Source organism: Conger conger, chromosome 4, assembly GCF_963514075.1.
Source record: "Conger conger chromosome 4, fConCon1.1, whole genome shotgun sequence".
Taxonomy (NCBI): domain Eukaryota; kingdom Metazoa; phylum Chordata; class Actinopteri; order Anguilliformes; family Congridae; genus Conger; species Conger conger.
The window spans coordinates 51,245,733-51,264,994 of NC_083763.1; the positions used below are offsets into that span (position 1 = coordinate 51,245,733).

The 19,262-nt window shown below is 38.6% G+C and overlaps 1 protein-coding gene across 1 annotated transcript in view; it reads left to right on the top strand.

The window, feature by feature from the left end:
- Positions 1-4,349: 4,349 nt before the first annotated feature.
- zbtb47b (zinc finger and BTB domain containing 47b) overlaps positions 4,350-19,262 on the top strand; it is a 46,812-nt gene continuing 31,899 nt past the window's right edge. The window contains exon 1 of the mRNA XM_061240642.1: positions 4,350-4,493. Within this exon, the coding sequence (XP_061096626.1) occupies positions 4,491-4,493 (3 nt within the window). The 5' untranslated portion in view covers positions 4,350-4,490. The remainder of the gene's footprint in view (positions 4,494-19,262) is intronic.

Genomic DNA, 19,262 nt, shown 5'->3' on the forward strand with positions numbered 1-19,262 from the left:
TTCATCAGGGAAGAGGCTTGTCACTGTAATCAATTAAGGACAAATTGCGCAGAGCAGAGCAGTGCAGAGATTAACAAATAACCCAAGTAAGTGACTTCACCAACAGGCATTTCAGAATTGGCTGTAGTTAATTTATTGATAATAATGAATAGTTCATTCCTCATAATCTGTTTGGTTGGCAGCTGTAAAATCCTGAAAAACCTAAATATGTTTTGATTAGGAAAATATTTAATCTGTCAATGAACGCTTTGGTTTGTTCATTACTAACTGATGATAGGCAGTGCTCAAAAATGTTATTAACACTTTGGCAAATGAGGGACAAAAAGTATATTGACAGAAAATACTTCCACACAGGTTCCTGAGTTATTTATACAATTAACATTCCAACGTACACAGGGTATGAACAAATTGGTAAAACCTGATTAGAATAAGGACCTCAGTGACTTTGAAAGAGGGGTGTTAAGACACACTTGGATATTCACTGGTGAAGATAGCCCATATTGCGTTTTCCATGGAGAACAGTATGTAACCTGCACTGAATTCTGAGGGGAAAACACCATCAACCAATGAATTGTGACTGCAAATACATACAGTACTCCTGGATTGTGATGTCCGTACATTCATTTGACTTATTAAGGCTAAGCAAGGAACAACTATAAAGCAACTGTCTTTAAATTTCAGTCTAGGATATGAGCAGGCAGTTTCATCAAGAATAGTCCGTTGAGAATACTACAGAGTAACATGTCATATTCAGTTTGTGGTGCACAGCCCACTCATGGCAGTGTGTTGTGAACAAAGAGCACAGAGAATGGAGTACCAATTTGTGGAGATTTGATGAATGATGAATCAGGAATGATGAATCAGGAATCATCCTTCAACATGGTGGAGCAGGGGTGAACAGCCCTGGTCCTGGAGAACCGCAGGGTGTGCAAGATCGATTAAGTACTAAGTAACAACAAAAACCAGTACACCCTGCAGCTCTCTAGGACCAGGGTTGGCCACCCCTGTGGTAGTATATGTGTGGCACATGTTTAAATACCTATAGGTTTAGTAAGCTCCTTCAGGCATGCATTTGTATTTAGTGTTTAGTTCCAACAAGGAAGGGTTCCATAATGGTATAGGACATATTTTCCTGGATCGATTTGGATCAGTGGTCTCCAACCCTGGTCCTGGAGAGCTACTGGGCCTACTGGTTTTTGTTTCCACCTTAAAATTGGCACCCTGTTGAGACCCTGGCAACCAGATGTGGTGATGAGTTAACTATATAATCAACAGCTTTAAGTGATTCATTAAGTGCAGAGTAACAACAAAAACCAACAGACCTTGTAGCTCTCCAGGACCAAGGTTGGAGACCACTGGTTTTGATGCACTTGTCCCCTTCAGCTCCAGTCTGGAACACAGTGTCTGCTGGTTTTCTGTGTGTTTCCACACAAGCGATTAAGTCAGTGATTGGGCAAAGCACACACCTTGTCCTCAATTGGCTGTTAATGTAAGGAAAACCACAAATCCATGTAGACATTGTGGCCCACCGGGACTACAGTTTGACACCTCTGCCTTAGAAGGCAATGCCAATGCTAATCCATACTTAATGATTCTAGGTGATCCCTTTCATTCCATATACATTCCATTACATTACAAGCATTTAGCAGACACTCTTATCTAGAGCGACATACAACTAATGGCAGATCGAACGCAGAGGGACAAGTGTGATGAGGACCCTAGAGGACAGTACAGTTCCGAGTCCTAGCATGACCATATAGATACAACTTGAACCCTTGAAGAGTACATCAATTTACCAATTAGCATACCACGGTTGGCAGCTAGAATACCCAGAGTACAACAATAGTATATGTATGTAGTACTGTGCAAAAGTTTTAGGCACCTGTATAACATTCTTTACAGATAAGATTCTTTCAAAAATAATTCAATGAAAGGTCCTAAATAAACATACTATACATTTTACATTAGTAATTTGGCAGAATAATTAAAAACTGAATCAAATCAATATTTTTTGTGACCACCCTTCAGCGTTAAAACTTACTTCTCTGAGATATAGAACTGCAGGACAGCGTTGGCTAATCAGCAGGGTGGTTGTTCCAAGCATGTTGGAGAACTTGCTACAGTTCTTCTTCAGACTTGTTGAGATCAGGGCTCTGTGGGGGCCATACCATCACTTCCAGGACTCATTGTTCTTCTTTACACTGAAGATAGTTCTTAATGACATTGGCTGTATGTTTGGGGTAGTTGTCCTGTTGCTGAATAAATGTGGGGCCAATCAGATGCCTCCCTGATGGTATTGCATGATGGATAAGTATCTGCCTGTATTTCTCAACATTGAGGAGACCATTAATTCTGACCAAATCCCCAATTCGATTTGCAGAAATGCAGCCCCAAACTTGCAAGGAACCTCCACCATGCTTCACTGTTGCCTGCAGACATTCTTGTACCGCTCTCCAGCCCTTCAGCAAACAAACTGCCTTCTGCTAAAGCCAAATATTATATAATATATGCTGTGCTCAGTCTTGCCATGGTGTATGGCTTCTGACATTAAACTGTCTTCAGCAACCTCACCTTGGGAGCAGAGTTTGGCTGTTCCTCACCTAGTTTTAACCATCCAACATCCTTTCAGTTAATGATTGTGTTTCAACCTACATATTAAATTGATGACCATTAGCTCCTGTTTAATTGGTTAATCACACACCTGAATATATGCCTACAAAATCCCTGACTTTGTGCAAGTGTACCTAGAAGAATTCATGCTGGTTTGAAGGCAAAGGGTGGTCACACCAAATATTGATTTGATTTAGATTTTTCTTCTGTTCACTCACTTTGCAGTTTGTTAATTGATAAAAATAAACTATTAACATTTCTATTTTTGAAAGCATTCTTACTTTACAGAAAGGCCATTATAATCAATGGCATGCACAAGGCTAATCATGGTGGTGAATTATGGAGGAAAAGGTGCAGCCTGAAGAGATGAGTCTTCAGTCTGCACTTGGAAGTGGTCAGAGTCTGCTGTTCTGACATCCACAGGAAGGTCATTCCACCACCGTGCGGCCAGAACAGACAGCAGTCGTGACCGAGAAGTGCAGGTGCGGCAAGGGGGAGGTGCCAGGCATCCCGAAGTAGTGGAATGGAGGGGTCTTGCTGGTGTATACGTTCTGATAAGTGAAGCATCTCCTTCCTGCTGGAAGGTGTCTTCTTGGATGAAAATTTTTCACATGTAGTCACACAATGGTTTGAGCTGCCGGCCAATAATGTTTTTCATATGCTGTGGCCTTCTCTGTCACCAGAACTGAGGTTCAGGTGCCACATAGTGGTTCACAGCCCAATTATTATTTTCTATTGCTGTTTCAAACTTTTCAACAATGTCCTGTACATGCAGCCTTCTTAAATTAGTTTTCCTTGTCACTTACATTCTATAAAAAGATTTGAACTATTGCCTCCCTTGTTTACCTCTCAATAAGATTCACCAATTTTGCCTCAAGAAATACCACTGTTTCATTGGCACCCATGCAAGAAGCTCTGCATTCTCAGATTGTTCAAAAACATGAGAAATTCCAGACCCAATAAGCTATTTTTCATCTGAATATAATTAGATTATATAAATCCAGGAATGTATATATTTCTTTAAAAATAAGGTAACATTTATGTTTATTCACATAAACATACAATAAAATAGATATGTCTAAATGTATTATTTATGTATACATTAAAAATGTTGATAATTGAATAACAAATGTATACAAACACTTCAGCCCAAAGTAAAAGTCAACCAAAGAAAGAACGTTTTGAGCTATTATTTAATTATAATTACAGTAGACTATCAGGAATAGGCGGTTGCATTTGCATCATTACATAAATAATCATAGGCTAGTAAACCGATGTAATAAGAAAAAAGTAAAACTCAAACTCGATCTCTTGATTTTTTTCAGGTGTCCTTATACGATAAGCAGATATACACATACTGATCAATTTGCCCATATTTCAGAGGTATTTCATCAGCATTTCATTTGACATGTTCGCATCGCTGTGGACTCCGTGACCTTGCCCGCGTCTCGTAGCCTGTCTAATGAGACCCGGGAGTAACGACGCGTGTTCTGGAATGCTCTGATGTACGGACGTGTAGTGCTAAGAGAGCGCGGTTGCTTTTGCTTTCAGTGGTAATTTACAAGACTTGAAAAGCAGAAAAATTTGAAGTGCACTTGCTTAAAAGTCAAGCAGCATATAGCGTCCCTGTCGCTTTAAAAAACCCAGACAAAACGCCCATATGATCCCTGAGCTCCAATCACCAGTTCCTTCTGCAAAGGCAGTCTCTGCATTTTTGTCTTTCTGAATGCTAACATGGCGAAAAAAAGACTGATATGAAGAAATAAAAAATCAAAAAAGAAATGTGAAAACAGAGCATTAAAGACTTTCATGGCGAACAAAAGTCCGATACGAAAGGAGGGGAATCAGGACTCCTTTGCCCCAGAAAAGCTTGGATCAAAATGGTACAGTAGAGCGTTGCAATTGTCTGTTTATTTTCTTTTTCCTTTTGATCTCTTGCAAATTTCAGCTAGTTAGCTAGGCCGTTGAAACTTACCTGAAAAATTGTCCAAGGATGCTTCTGCATGGATATGTCTCTTGTCAAGTGGCTTTGGATAATTCTGTGTATGCGGGCGTTTGTGAGTTCATCGAATAGTTAAAGTTAGAACTTGCATTGAGCGTTAGTAGGAAAGTAGAGTACATATTGGATCAATTACAAGAATGCAATAGTAACAACAACTGCATTTTTGCAAAGAAAGAGTTAAATTCCATCATATTAGGATGCCACCGCAAGGACCAGGTCGTGACTGGTGCTTTTTTTGGACATTGGTGCGCAAGTGAAACTCATTGTGTTCCATGAGATTTCTAGGATCAACTGGCTTTGGAATATTTTAGTTGGCAAGTTTCTTGGAGCAGAGGAATTGTGCACATTTGCGTTTCATGGGAAACCCTCAGAAAGATCATAGGTCTCATAATACGTCTGTTTTATTGAAAATATAAATAATGTTAGCGTAGCTGCCGCCCGTCACATATTGTACCGGACTGTAAACATGAGTAACGCGACATTCTGTTGCATTTGCAGAATTTATGTGACTTGGCATTAACTGTTCAGGTAACGGTTTTGGGCAAAGTTATCTGCAAAGATAACTGCAAGCCGTGCTTCCATTATTCTCAGTTTGATTGACATCGTGGTTTGGATTGAAAACTAAGGAAGGCAGTGCTGTGGTTTAGTGTAAATGTTGTTATTTATAACATTGTATGAATGTGATCTGTCCATATCCTGTATTATAATAAGTGAAAATACCTTTTATTTTCTATATTGTTCATGTTTTGTTTTTCGAAGAACACATTTAATTTAATTGACTGAAATAAAGAATGTTTCTAATATACATCAGGTAAACTCAGATATTGTATTTGGATATGGAAAAAGAGATTTCATTTTACTGAAACTTAAACTCGTATAAACTGCTTGATGTAGTAACCCCAATGTGTTTTGGATAGAAAAATATGACACCATTTTTAGGTATAGGTCTGTGTTATATTATGATGAATGGTATGTTGTAGATGGGTATAGGCTACCTAGGTTGTCGCATTTAATTCCATCAGTGACTTCATTATTAAGGATATTTTCTGAAAGGAATTATGGTCAAATGTACATTTTTTTAATGGCCATTATCCAAATACTTTAAACGGGAGAAGATAAAAGGTGTTTTCTCTAATGTGTATGCTGATCAATATATGCCAACTACATATTTTCTGTACGGTTCATCTCTAAGACAGTTGGTCCCAGGTTTTCCATGGTGTTGAGGTTAGACTCTGCCAGGTTGTTCATTGTTGAGTAGGCTATAGTCTCCAACGGGTGTTGCATTAATGGTTGTGTGGTGGCTTTGATTCAACTATTGCAAATTTGAGCCTGGCAGTGTTCTCTGCCTTGAAGTTTTATAGATTGAGTTTAGCCTCTCCTATTGACCAGACTTTTTTAATCAATCTGTCAGTCTCCATGTTCTCTATTCTTGGACAGCCGTCTGATTACTGAAGTATCACCTGTCCTTTCTCACCTGCAGTCTTAATCAAGTTTAAAGTTTCCAGTGAACTACATGCAAGTTATTAATCTGAAGAAAGTTGCAAAATATACAATATATTATGTGTGTAGAACATGCTGTCAACAGTAGCCCTGGAATTTCAAGCAAAGTTTTGACTCATTCACTAGCCCCAGTCTGTAGGCTTGATAATATCACTGGCTTTTAACCACTTAATTATCAAGTCTAGCCTCTTTATGATGTAATTTTGAAACAAAATCATTGTCCTTTCACCAGTTTTCATGACATGTAACTAAATAAAATTCAGTCACTTGAATCACTTGCTTCTGTAATATAGGCCTACAGTGCCATGAAAAAGTTTTTTGCCCCCTTATTAATTTACTCTATTGCATATTTGTCACACTGAAAGTTTTCATATAATTAGACAAAATAATATTGGACAGCGGGAACCTGAGTAAACACAAAAAAACATTTTTATGTTACTATTATATTTCCTTAATAAAAAGTAGAAACAGTAATTGCCCCTTTAAACTCAATAGCTGGTTGCACCTTTAGCAGCAATAATTGCAACCAAACCCTTGATCAGTCATTCACATCGCTGTGGAGGAATTTTATCCCACACAAATCAGGAACGTGGCACATACCTTACATTCATTTTCAAAATGTGAAGAAGAAGCGGTTTGAACGGCAAATCTGTCAAGACAATTGCCTTCATCTCTTTAAATAGCCCTTAAGAAAAATGATGAAGCTTCCACATTTTTATTACACTATGTTTGGCAACAAAACAATGAATAGTATGGGAATGTCTGCCCCATTAAAGGGACCTTTGTTCTGTACTTGTTCTTCTGAAATTATGCAGCTGTTTTCAGAATTCTTTCATTATTGATTATTTCATTATGGAAGTCGAAACCCTTCTTGGTTTGAGGTAAATGTGCTCATTGGCAAGTATGTTCATTTCCATATTTTTTCTAACAAGTCATTTGCTTCGTCCTCCGTCTGTTCTGGCGGAAGGAGGGGGGGATGGTAGACACGTAGGCATAGGGGTCATTCGGGGATATTTCATTAAACAGCATTTGAAGCTGGGTGGCGCAGCGGAATAATCCTATAGCCCTTTCACATCTGGAGGCTTGGGTGAGTATCTAGGTCAGGTCACGAGTCAGATCAGTTTGGTGGTCACAGTTTAGCTTCCAGTGGGTAAAAATATCCTTTTCTTGTAATGTGTCTCCTTTTATCACAGAAGGCATTAAAACATTCAAATGACTTTCAGCATGGATAAATGATTATTCTTGGTTTTGTCCCCCCATTTGAATGCTTAAAGAGTTTTTGTATAATATAAATATTGCTATTATATCCTATTTTAGTTAATATATAATGTATTTATTTGTATTTATTTGCATGACTGCTGTAGAGTGGTTATAATAATCAGTATGTCAGTATTGTAAATAAACAGCAAAAAAACTGAAATGGTATCTCCATTTTTGAAATATTTTAGCTTGGATAAAAGGCTCACATTATCATTGGGTACTGTCAATGTTTTATGGCTATACTACTAATGTAATATTTCTAAATTAATGTAATGTAACTATAGGCTAAATTCTCACATTTCTTTTTGGTGGTGCAGTTTTCTATGACATGAATTAAGGGTGCACAGTAGGAGAAAGTGTGCCTTTCATAAAATGTAATAAAGTGTAATTAAGATTAATGATGGAAGAAAATTAATGTTCCTCAAACACTTGCTTCTTTAAAGCTGCTATATTGTGAACATTTCCCTTGCTATGTGGATTATAGAGGCGTTGAACGTGCTATAAAAACTCTGAAAGTATCAAAACACACAGGCCCCAAATAAGCCCACGGAATCCGTATGAAGAAAATGTGCGTATGACAATTGATATCAAGTTACCCCAAGTGATACCTATGTTCTTGCTCAAAAAAACTTTTTTCCCATTGGACTCCATTGACCTTAACATTAAATATAAAAATGTTTCCACGTTGTTTTCCGAGAAGTAAGACTGTTGGAACTATAACTGCTGAACACACATGTATCCTCTTCCATCTTACGCTGGCTGACTAGGCTGCTAACATTGAAATTGAGCCAGTAAATGCACAAAAATGAAAATGAAACCAAATATCTTGTCTGGGTAAGTCGGAAAAAAGGTATATTTCCCAAATGTTTGTGTTTTCCTTAAACAAGCCGTTTGGACTTCCATGAATTTTTTGACATCACAACAATACACTCATTTCTCATGTTCTCCTTCAGCACCTTGTAGCCTGAAGAAATTCCAGTGCTCAGCACACACAAAATTAAGTTTTTTAGTGCTAGCCAGCCAATCAGAACAGGGTTTCATGATATTTATTAGAAGACACAGTCTCTAAAACAGCCTGTTTTCATTAAAGCTCATGAGAGGTGCTGGAGAATGGACTGTAAAACTAGATGGAGATTGTTCTTGGTACTTAAAACCACACAAATATCTTATGGATATCAGGACCTAAAATAAAGGTGTACAATATGGGACCATTAACTATAAAGGTCAGAGTTCCATAGAATACAATGTGTAACCCTCTTTATTGGCACCAGGGCTGTATAAACGGCATTTAGTGAGGGTGAGGCTGATGTGGTTTTGTCAAGATTAAAAGGTGATGGTACTGACTGCAGGTACACATCCAAATCATGCCAGTGGAGCTGCCAGCACAGGATACTGTTATAGTCATCAATAAAAAATGAGTGCCAACTGCTGCTCAGTTGAATATTCAATTATCAGTGTATCCAGAATTCAGAAAAGCATTACAGTTTGTAGGCTGTTGGTTATGCTAAATATTAGCTTTCAACTGAGTTCTTTGATTTTAAATGTTGACAAAATCAATAGTGAAGATGAAGCAGATTTTTCTAGCTTCACTTCAAAGATGTCAATAACTTCATCTCACATCTGGTGTTACACAAGTTTATTTTCTTTTGGTAGTGCACATGAGTGTTAACTAACAAAGACAGCTGCAAACTTGCAAATTCTACATCATTTATTTGTGCCAATTCTAACGAAATATAAACTAGACCTGGAGTTAAAGCAAGTGAGATTTAATTTACTGTATTGTTTGATGACTAACAATGTATAATATCCTATGTAATTTTTGGAGAGGCTATTTTGTCAGTTTTTCATGATTTCACAGCTATTTCTTACAATGTGAACAGTATTTTGAAACGGTTGGGTTTAATGCTTAAATCTTTTTTCTAGGCTGCTTATACAGTTTGCAAACTTTTTTGTCAGGGCCCACAACGTTCACAAATATCCTGTATGTGGTGCATGCATGGCAGATATCTGGAAACATATTTCTTTTTAATTTAATCTTTTCACAGCGGAGGATACGCACTATATGTCTTAGGAATTCATATGAGAGATCTCTTGCATCATGTTCAGCAAGTTGGCTCATTCAAACCAAGGCGTTAGTGGTAAATTGCTGAAATGTTCTATTGTCCCTGGTGAAATTCAACATTAAACTGGTTGGATCAAATAATTGCTCATGTGTGCCATGAAGATCTGAACAATCCTCTACTTTCCTGTATGATTATTATGTAATATTATCTGTTAGGAGCTAATGGAATTACACATTCGACTTATATAGTTGTTGCTGAGTTGTCTAAAAACAAGCACACAACTTTCTGGTGAATTGTCAGGCAACTAGTGTGTGTTTTCATGTTTATGCAGCAACGGAAGAACTTGAATCACTTTAAATTTGCTTTAAATAATTCTCCAGCTCAGTTGACTCTATCAACTTTGTTGTAGCAGAAAGCTGGGTTTAATCATGACTCCACATTCAGGCAGGCCCTGAATTGCCCTGCAATGCTGAATAAGGGGTCACTTCAGTTCTACTGACAAGTGCAGCCACTGAGGCTATAAGTGTCAGACTCCTGCAGACTCAACTGTCACAAGCCAGTCCTTCATCTCAGAAAGCACAAATGCCATGATGCAGGTCCATAAGCTTGACCACAAGTTTGTCTAGTCTTCGGTCCTCATTTTACTGCTCTTGTGCTGCTTTGTACTTTATTCATTTGTTAGACTGGGTGATGAATTGTTAATATGCAGTGCTTTTTTGGCAGGCGGGGCGGCCTGTAGCGTAGTGGTTAAGGTACATGACTGGAAAACGCAAGGTCGGTGGTTCTTATCCCGGTGTAGCCACAATAAGAGCCGCACAGCCGTTGGGCCCTTGAGCAAGGCCCGTAACCCTGCATTGCTCCAGGGGAGGATTGTCTCCTGCTTAGTCTAATCAACTGTATGTCGCTCTGGATAAGAGCGTCTGCCAAAAGCCAGTAATGTAATGTAATGCAAGGAATAGGATTTGGTACTGTAGAGTATCATGTCCAACTGAAGTACTGTTGCTATACAGTGACATACCAAATGGTCTGGCATGGAGTCCCCAGTCCTGGTATTGCCAGTGCTGACTATGGCCGCCAAACCCCACAGGCTAGTGGATGATTCCCCACAGGCTTGACGACAAGCTTACCCGAGGCTCATCACTGAGAAATAGCATCTCTCATAGGTTGAGTGCCTGCAGTCTGCATGCCACTTCTTCTCACCAGTGGTCATTCCAGCTAAGGTGCATCTCCAATGTGCCAGACAGACTGAAGACAGACCGCAGGCTCCCAGTTGACCAGAGAAGGAGCGATTGCGTATTCTCTGACGATTGAATAAAATAGAAAACATTTTGTTGACAAAAATGTGGGCTACTTTAATTATGATGTGGATGACCGGATTCATGTTTACAATCTATATACCCCATCCAACTACTGTAATCTAGACTGTAGCCTTTAGTTTTATCTTGTACAATGTGATCTTCAGTTTTATCTTTTGTCTGGTTATTTGGATTCTGTATGCGCCCCCAGGACCAGGAGTTGAGTAGCCCTGATCTAATCTCTTCATTCACCATCCTCATTCCCTCTGTCAGGCAGATCCATGCTGTGGTGTTTGCCGTGGGCAAAGATTGGCTGATATCAGGAGATAGGAGACTGCCTGACGTGAACACAAATAAATCCTATACCTGCATGATTAATTTAACTGGCAAGACACACAGTTTAAAGACAGTATCAGTGTTATTACCGAACATTTGCCAAGAAAATGTCATTGAAAACTCATTTGAAATAACTACACTCTTTGATAATTCTTTTTGAGACAAACTTAACCCTGATTGACTCACATAGATTCAAGTATTTTATCTGGATATAGAAATACAATGCAGTCCATAAGTATTTGGACAGGTGTACAATTTCAGTTTTTTTGACTCTGTACCAGCACATTGGATTTGAGATGAATATGAGGTTAAAACACCGACTGTCGCCTTTAATTTGGTAGTCTTTTCATCCGTATTAGGTGATCTGCGGAGGAATTACATTCATTTTTATGCATAGCACCCCCCCCCCCTCGTTTTAGGGGACCAAAGTAATGGACAATTGGCGCCTCAGCTGTTTCTGACTAGTCAGGTGTATACAATCGCTTCTTTAGTGCCTGTATGAGAAATCTGTCCATATCTAGTCTTCGTTCTCAGCTTTTGCACTGTAACTTCATTTTTCATTTAATTTCAAATCCAACGTACAGAGCAAAAAAATTGCACCTCTGTCCAAATACTTACGGACTTCGCTGGAATTAATGGCAACAGTGCATGCTCTCACAGGACGTTATTCTCCTTTTAGGAAGGCAAGGAACCTTGTATCCATAATTTTCAGGATTTAATTCTAGTACACAAGTAAGGCTTGTGTAGAGCTTTATGTTGCTCTAGAAAAGGATGGCTGCCAACAGCCAACTAAAATAATGGTGACTAGTACTGTGAGTGAACAGACAGCGATTAGACATTTATCCCTTTGATTCAACCTTGACCCCTAGTGGTCAAATATCATTACTGCATTTCTATAATGCGTTCGAAAGGCAGATAAAAACAGACATGCAGTCAAATACACTACATCACTGGAGCGTTAATATAATAATTCCAGTTTTCAAAGGTCCCTTGGGGTCAGATATAATTTCCTGTATCCATTTTTTTATCGTAGACACAACTAAGTAAACCGATTACTGCTTCCTTGTGTCATGCGGTTCTAACTTTATAGCTCAACTAAAGTGTTGATGCCACACAAACCTGCCATACAACCTCAGATCATAAATCAAACACAAACCTATTAGACCCTCAAGTTTTGGCAATCATGCCCACTTGGAGGGAGGACGATTTCTTTGGATGGTCTTTGTGCCTAGTATTACAAAATGTACAATAGAAAGCTACCATTGCCACAATGCTATATTGTGTGCTATCACTATTTTTTTCATCCCTCAATCATTATTTGTTTTTCATCATTCTTTGTTTTTGAATAATTGAAATTTGAGGCTTGAGATTTTTGATTGGGGAGCTGCATTGGAATCCATGTACTTGGATTCTAATTAATGAGAAGTTGCACAAATACATGTAGCAATTGATTAATCTCATCAGTAAGGATTTACTAATAACATTGTTCATACTGGATGATTAATGATTCATCAAGCACAGTATACACTCAGTCACCACTTTATAAGATGCACCATATCATTAAAACAATGAGGGATGAATAATTTTCAATTCTTCTCATGGAGAGGGTTATTTCTGCTAATATACATATTATACATCATTTTAGAGCTTATCTTGTGTTCTTTCAATTTACGCCACTGTTGGTGGCACCAGATGAAAGTGTAAATAATTACGAAGCCTAAATTGCCTTATTACATCACAGGGTGAAAGGTCAGGTTCTATTGACTTTAGGGTACTGAACATAACATTCTTGGATAGAGGGGATTGTAAGCTTTCCATACATATGACTTCATTATATGCTGCCTTGTTGAACTGTTTTTATGTTAATTTTAATTGAAAACCGATGATAAAAGATGAAAAACAAGTAATGGAGGCATGAACAAATTAGTGATAACATATAGAAAGCTACCATTGCCATAATGATGTCATACATTTTGTAATACTAGGGCCATAGACCATCCAAAATGATTATTATGAGACATTGTCCCTCCATGTGGGCATTACCCCTCCCCTGGGCTCATGAACTAAAAACAAATACAAACTAATTCTTCATCTAATTCATACAAAGCATCTAGTAATTTAGTCAAATTCATTGCGGAAACACTGCTATTGATGGTATGTTTGGCAGTGTAGTTGCTCCTCTTTTGAATGGCAGAATCAGCACTGGTTCTGTGCTTCCCAAAGGTGAGGCAGCTGTTCATTCACCCCAATGTCACAAAGGTCAAAGCCACTGACTGTGTAATCATTTTAAGAACTTAATTGGAAAGTGGAACATTAATTAAATTCTCTGTGATTAATTATATATGACTGCTCAGGTCTTAATCTACAACTCCCCTCTGTAGTAATTTTGTGTAGCATTTCTGTTTGATCTCCCCCTTCTAATTGTTTGATCTTAAACCAGGTAATACCAATGTTGACACTATAACATTATAACATTGTGCTCAGCCATAATAGTTGCATTTTTGGCACCTTAATATTAATAGCCTATACACTCACTGAGCACTTTATTCGGTAGACATGCACACCAGATTGCTAATGCAAATATTTAATCAGCCAATCACGTGGCAGCATCTAAGTGCATAAAAGCATGCAGACATGAGGTTCAGTTGTTTTTCAGACCAAATGTCAGAATGGGGAAGAAATGTGATCTAAGTGACTTTGGCCATGGAATGATTGTTGGTGTCAGACAGGGTGGTTTGAATACGCTCAAAAAAGAAATTCCTGCTGTAATAAATTAATTATAGCAGTGCAATTGTATTTTTTCTATATAATCCAAGATTTTACAGTGGAATATTTTTTTCATTGGCCTGCATTAGACCATTGTTGGGGAAAATTCCCTTTGAGTTAGGACAGACTTCTTGCAAGCAACCTTTCCCGTTTAAAAGAACCCAGTTCTTTCACAGCAAGGGGAGTTTCAATAATACAAACTTTATTAACCCTATAACAAAGCACGGAGAATTCCTCACACCAATGTGAAAAAACACTCTAGATTTTAGCAGACAGGGTGTCTATTCTTATACCATTACACATCCTAAGTTATCACATGAATACATTACGGTGAAAGCCAATCATCTTCAGACAGTGTTTCAGTATTTTTCCCACGCATTGTACTCCTAGGCCCACATCTGCTCCTTAAGTCATATAACATTTGTTTTGCAATTAACCCACTGCTACAGTATCTTCAAAGGCTATATTTATCATCCGTGGTTCCTCCTAGGCTGGTTAAGGAGGAACCGACCTTGGATGCGCTTCCTCCTCATCCTTTTCTATCATAACAAGCACCTGATCGCACCCAGCGATGGGAGGGTGTTCTGTCTTATCTCCTGAAGCCGAGCACTCACCCCTCCCTTACATTTTTGCTGGTTATCTGTCACAAGCACAATTTATTCTTTTTAAGCAGTTTTCTAACTATATGCATTGTATATATCTGGATACATATATCCTAGGTTACATTGTACTACATTATATTTTTCTCCCACACCATGTATATCAAACCCTGTGAATTAACAATGAACAAACAGTGACATTGTACACAGTAACTAGCTATGGTCGGCTCTGCAAGGCAGAGTACAATTAGACCAGGAATGGGAGGGAATCGGCTGGCTGGGATGACATTACATTACATTACGTGGCATTTAGCAGACGCTCTTATCCAGAGCGACGTACAACAAAGTGCAAATCAATCACAAGAACAAGTGCAAAAGTAGACCTGAGAGGACAGTACAGTTCCGAGTCCTAGTGTAAACATACAGAAATTCAGAACCCTTGAAGAGTACAATCAACATTCAAACTAGCATACCACTGTTGGCAGCTAGAATACAACAACAGCCAATAAAAACAACAATACCTATACAAGTAACGATATCTATACATAAGTGCCATTACGGTCTAAGGCTAATCACAGTGATTGTGAGTTGGGGAGGGAAAGGTGTAGCCTGAAGAGATGGGTCTTCAGTCTGCGCTTGAAGGAGGTCAGAGACTCTGCCGTTCTGACATCCACCGGGAGGTCATTCCACCACCGTGGGACCAGGACAGACAGCAGTCGTGAGCGTGAAGTGCAGGTGTGGCGAGGGGGAGGCGCCAGACGGCACGAAGTGGCAGAATGGAGGGGATGACAGTATCTCATTAATAATGATTAAAAAGCATTAATGACGACAACAACACCAACAATAATAATAAATACTAATAATAAAGTGCTATTTGACATTAGGGGGTCAGTCCTCTACGAAAGCAAGAGTTTAAAGTTACGACTGTCCTTGAATGAATTTGCTTGAATCTCCATTTTAAAGGGACAGTTCACCCAAAAATTAAAATAGAATTCGGCTTACCCAGAGTGCTATCTATCCATCCAGATAAATTTCTGACATGATTTGTCAAATTTCAACAAAACTTTCCAGATATCCGCTGCACCTCACCCTGATACAATTGAGCTCAGCGGGACACAGTTTTTGTGACCTTTTGAAAAATCAACAGCAAACTTTCTTTCCAAATATAATACAACAGTAGCCCACGAACATCCTCAGAGTTTAATTTGTGCATAGTTTAATTAAAACTACTTTCTACTTGTTACATATTACATTGTCCTAAAACATTCATCGTTTTAACAATGCTGACACTGCATCCGAGAATACATGCATGTTTTGATTGAGACTTTGCATTGATATAAACAACTGGCGTCATTTTCTATGAAACCATGCCTCAAATTAAGGGGAGGAACCACAGATGAAAAGGGTGATTTTGGCTGGATATGTCAATTTATTGGTTAATAAAATATAGGAAACTATGATCAGCAACAACTAGTAGTTAATTTAGATGTTTTATATCAGCCTCCCCTTAAGGTCTGTAGATATTTGTGTTGTGGAGGACCTCTGGCATATTTTGAGACCTTGCTGGTGAGTTTTTCTAATCAGAATGTTTGGTGCTTTGAAGCCACATTAGCCGTGACCCATTGAGGTTTGTTGTGTCAGGGTGAACTGCAGCGGAAATCTAGAAAACTTTTTCAGACCTCAGAGAAACTATAATCTATAAGGTAAGTGGAAATGTATCTCAATTTCATTTTTGGGTGAACTGCCCCTTTAAAAGTCCTTTCTTTTCAGTTCTCTGATTCCTATGGGTTCCACTCTCCCAAACATTTATTAATAGTACAACATGACCTATTCACGTCCATGTGTGCCTTGAGATTACCCACAATGCTTAAGTACTGCAGTACAAGAAATGATGGAGAGTGGCCTCTTGATTCAGGTTTTGGAGGGTCTAGTGGGTAGAGAGGTTATATTACAAAACTCTCCACTGACATTTTGTTTGAAGGAATTCCTTCATATTGTAACATGATATGTCAGCCTTAGACGTTAGGCGGGCATAACATAGAAAATGATTTAAATATGCTGATATGTATGAATATAGTTTTATTTCCAGGCCTATTATTCTTTAAATCGTGCTGTAAAAGGGGTTGCATCCTCAGATCTACCTCTTCCGATTTAAAAGTTTAAGATTGACAGTAAAAGATGAAAGCCAATGTGTTGTTTTTATTCAACAAAGATAATATAATCTTCAGATAATAGAATAGAGAAGTTTCAGGTAATATAATTGTATGCAATCATTTGTTATGTGTTGTTTTGGATATATGATATCAAAGCAAGATTTTTAGTTTTTCTCAATTATTTAATACCATGTGTTGTTTGAATCAAGTGGTGCATATTTTGTCATCAAGATGCATTTTTGGCTGAGCTGGGATTGAAGTTCTAATGTCTATAGTCTTCTACAATAAATATAGTCTTCACAGTGTTTAAACGTGAAGCTGCCAACAAAATGTTCTTTAATGTGGATTTAAGAGTACAAGCACTATACCAGATGCATGCTGTTTTCAGGGATTTTACCCAAACAGAAAGTAAATCTCATAGGTTTCCCAAGCCATGTGTATCAGAACATATTGAATTTCAAACTGACAGGGGTTAGTAGAAAATGTGTAATTGTTGGCTGTTTTTTTCAGTTCATTGTAGGCTATACCAGTCTGTCTGATTGGTTTCACAACAGTAACTGGAGCGTTTGACAGTGAAGGCTGGTATTCCGTTTTGAAAACGTCTCCGGAGAGCCATAGCTTCCTTCTGGCAGAGCGGTATTGAACCGAGATGTTCTGTGAAATCAGCAACCATTGAGCAATGCAGTATTGATTGCCATGGTCCTGGAGTTGCTCTGCATGAGTTGGCTAAACCAGTTACTTCCAAACCTAGCTTCCTTCTGTCCCCTTGTGATGAGAAATCATTCAGGTTCCTCACTGCCTGGCTGGGATTGCTGCCGACTAACGCAATTCTGCTTATTTTTTTGATGTTTCTACTGTTTATGCTTTCCTGACCATGCATGCTGGCAATCAAGTCACACACCAATACCCATACATCTGTTCTCTCCATTTGGAACATATTCCCATATATTTTCCTTTTGGACCCTGGTTGGAATGTGATTCCATTATAGCATTAGGTTTATGTGAGATATTCGCAGGAGATATTCAGAAGCTCTGCCAGATCCCTGTGGATTTGGACTGCTGACTCAGTAAATGCACATACGTTCACCGGCTGTCCAATTAGGCTCTGTGTGGTGGCTCACCCTGACCTCTGAGATTGCCTCTAACTCTGCCGTGCCAGTGAGCTGGACACATTTTTCACCCTTTCTTAAAGGTGCTTGTGCTTCAGAACTACTGAACGTTGCCATTTTCCCACTGAGTAACTATACTCAGTGAACACTTTATTAGCTAGATCTGTACATCTTCTCATTAATGCAAATATCTAATCATGTGGCAGCAACTGAATGCATAAAAGCATACAGACATGGCCAAGATGTTCAGTTGTTGTTCAAACCAAATGTCTTTATGGGAAGAAATGTGATCAAAGTGACTTCGACCATGGAATGATTGTTGGTGCCAGCCGGGGTGGTTTGAGTATCTCAGAAACTGATCACCTGGGAGTTTCCACTCACAACAGTCTCTAGGGTTTACAGAGAATGGTGTGAAAAACAAAAATCATCCAGTGAGTTGCAGTGGGCGAAAATGCCTTGTTAATGAGAGGGATATGAGGTGAATGGCCAGTTTGATTCAAGTTGACAGGAAGATGACAGTAACTCAAATAACAATGCGTAACAACAGTGTTATCTAGAGCATCTCTGAACACACAACACGTTGAACCTTGAAGTGGATGGGCAACAGCAGCAGAAGGCCAATAAGTAACAAATAAGTATAAAAAATACACTCAGTGGCCACTTTACTAGGTATGTGCCAATTTATTTCCACCCCAAGAAAGGCAAATTCTGCTGTGGCAGATTGATGAAATAATGCTTTATTGTATCTCACTATGCTTTCATGGAACTGTATTTGGAGTTGGGGGAAATTAAATGCAAAACAATACACGTCCTCTGCAGAGTTCACTGGATGACATCTACTTGAGTACCATGGTGCAGTGTAAATAGCACATTGTTTGGTGTATTATGGCAAGAACTGTATTGTGAAAGCCAGAACCCCACCATGCACAAATTTTCAAAGTCAGATTTCAGAACATGGCCGTTGTTTTCACTCCACCATTTCTGTTTGGATTTTGATGTATGTTTGGAGTCAGTGTCCTGCTGGAAATCCAGCTACGACCATGTTCAGGTTCCTAGCTGAGATAACCAGACTTTCTGAATGACTTTAAGAACTTTGTTGATGAATTCATTAATCCAAGTGATCTTTTATAGTGCCCCTGGACCACTGGCAGCAAAACATCTCCTAAGCATCAATGACCCACCACAATGGTCTCATCTGATCATAGCACTCTCTTCCAGTCATAATTCCAATGCCTTTTGGCAAACTGCCTGGTTTTGTTTATTGTGCTCATGAAGGGCTTTCTTTGTGCCACCCTTCCAAAGCGTTTGGTGGTATGGAGGTGTTGTTTTATGGTTCTTTTACACACTTGCGGACCCCGAAATGCAAAAAAACACTGAAATTCTTAAACCGTGAATTTTGATTCTTTATGGCCTCCTTCACCATCTTCCACACTGTCAACGAGAAAAAAAAAAAAAAGAACTTAGTATTCCCATATGTTTGCACATAACAGATTATTATCTCTGTTTACTATATGCAGCTTTTTTCTTCATTTTTATTAAGGGTGCCAATAATTCTGAAGCTGACTTTGT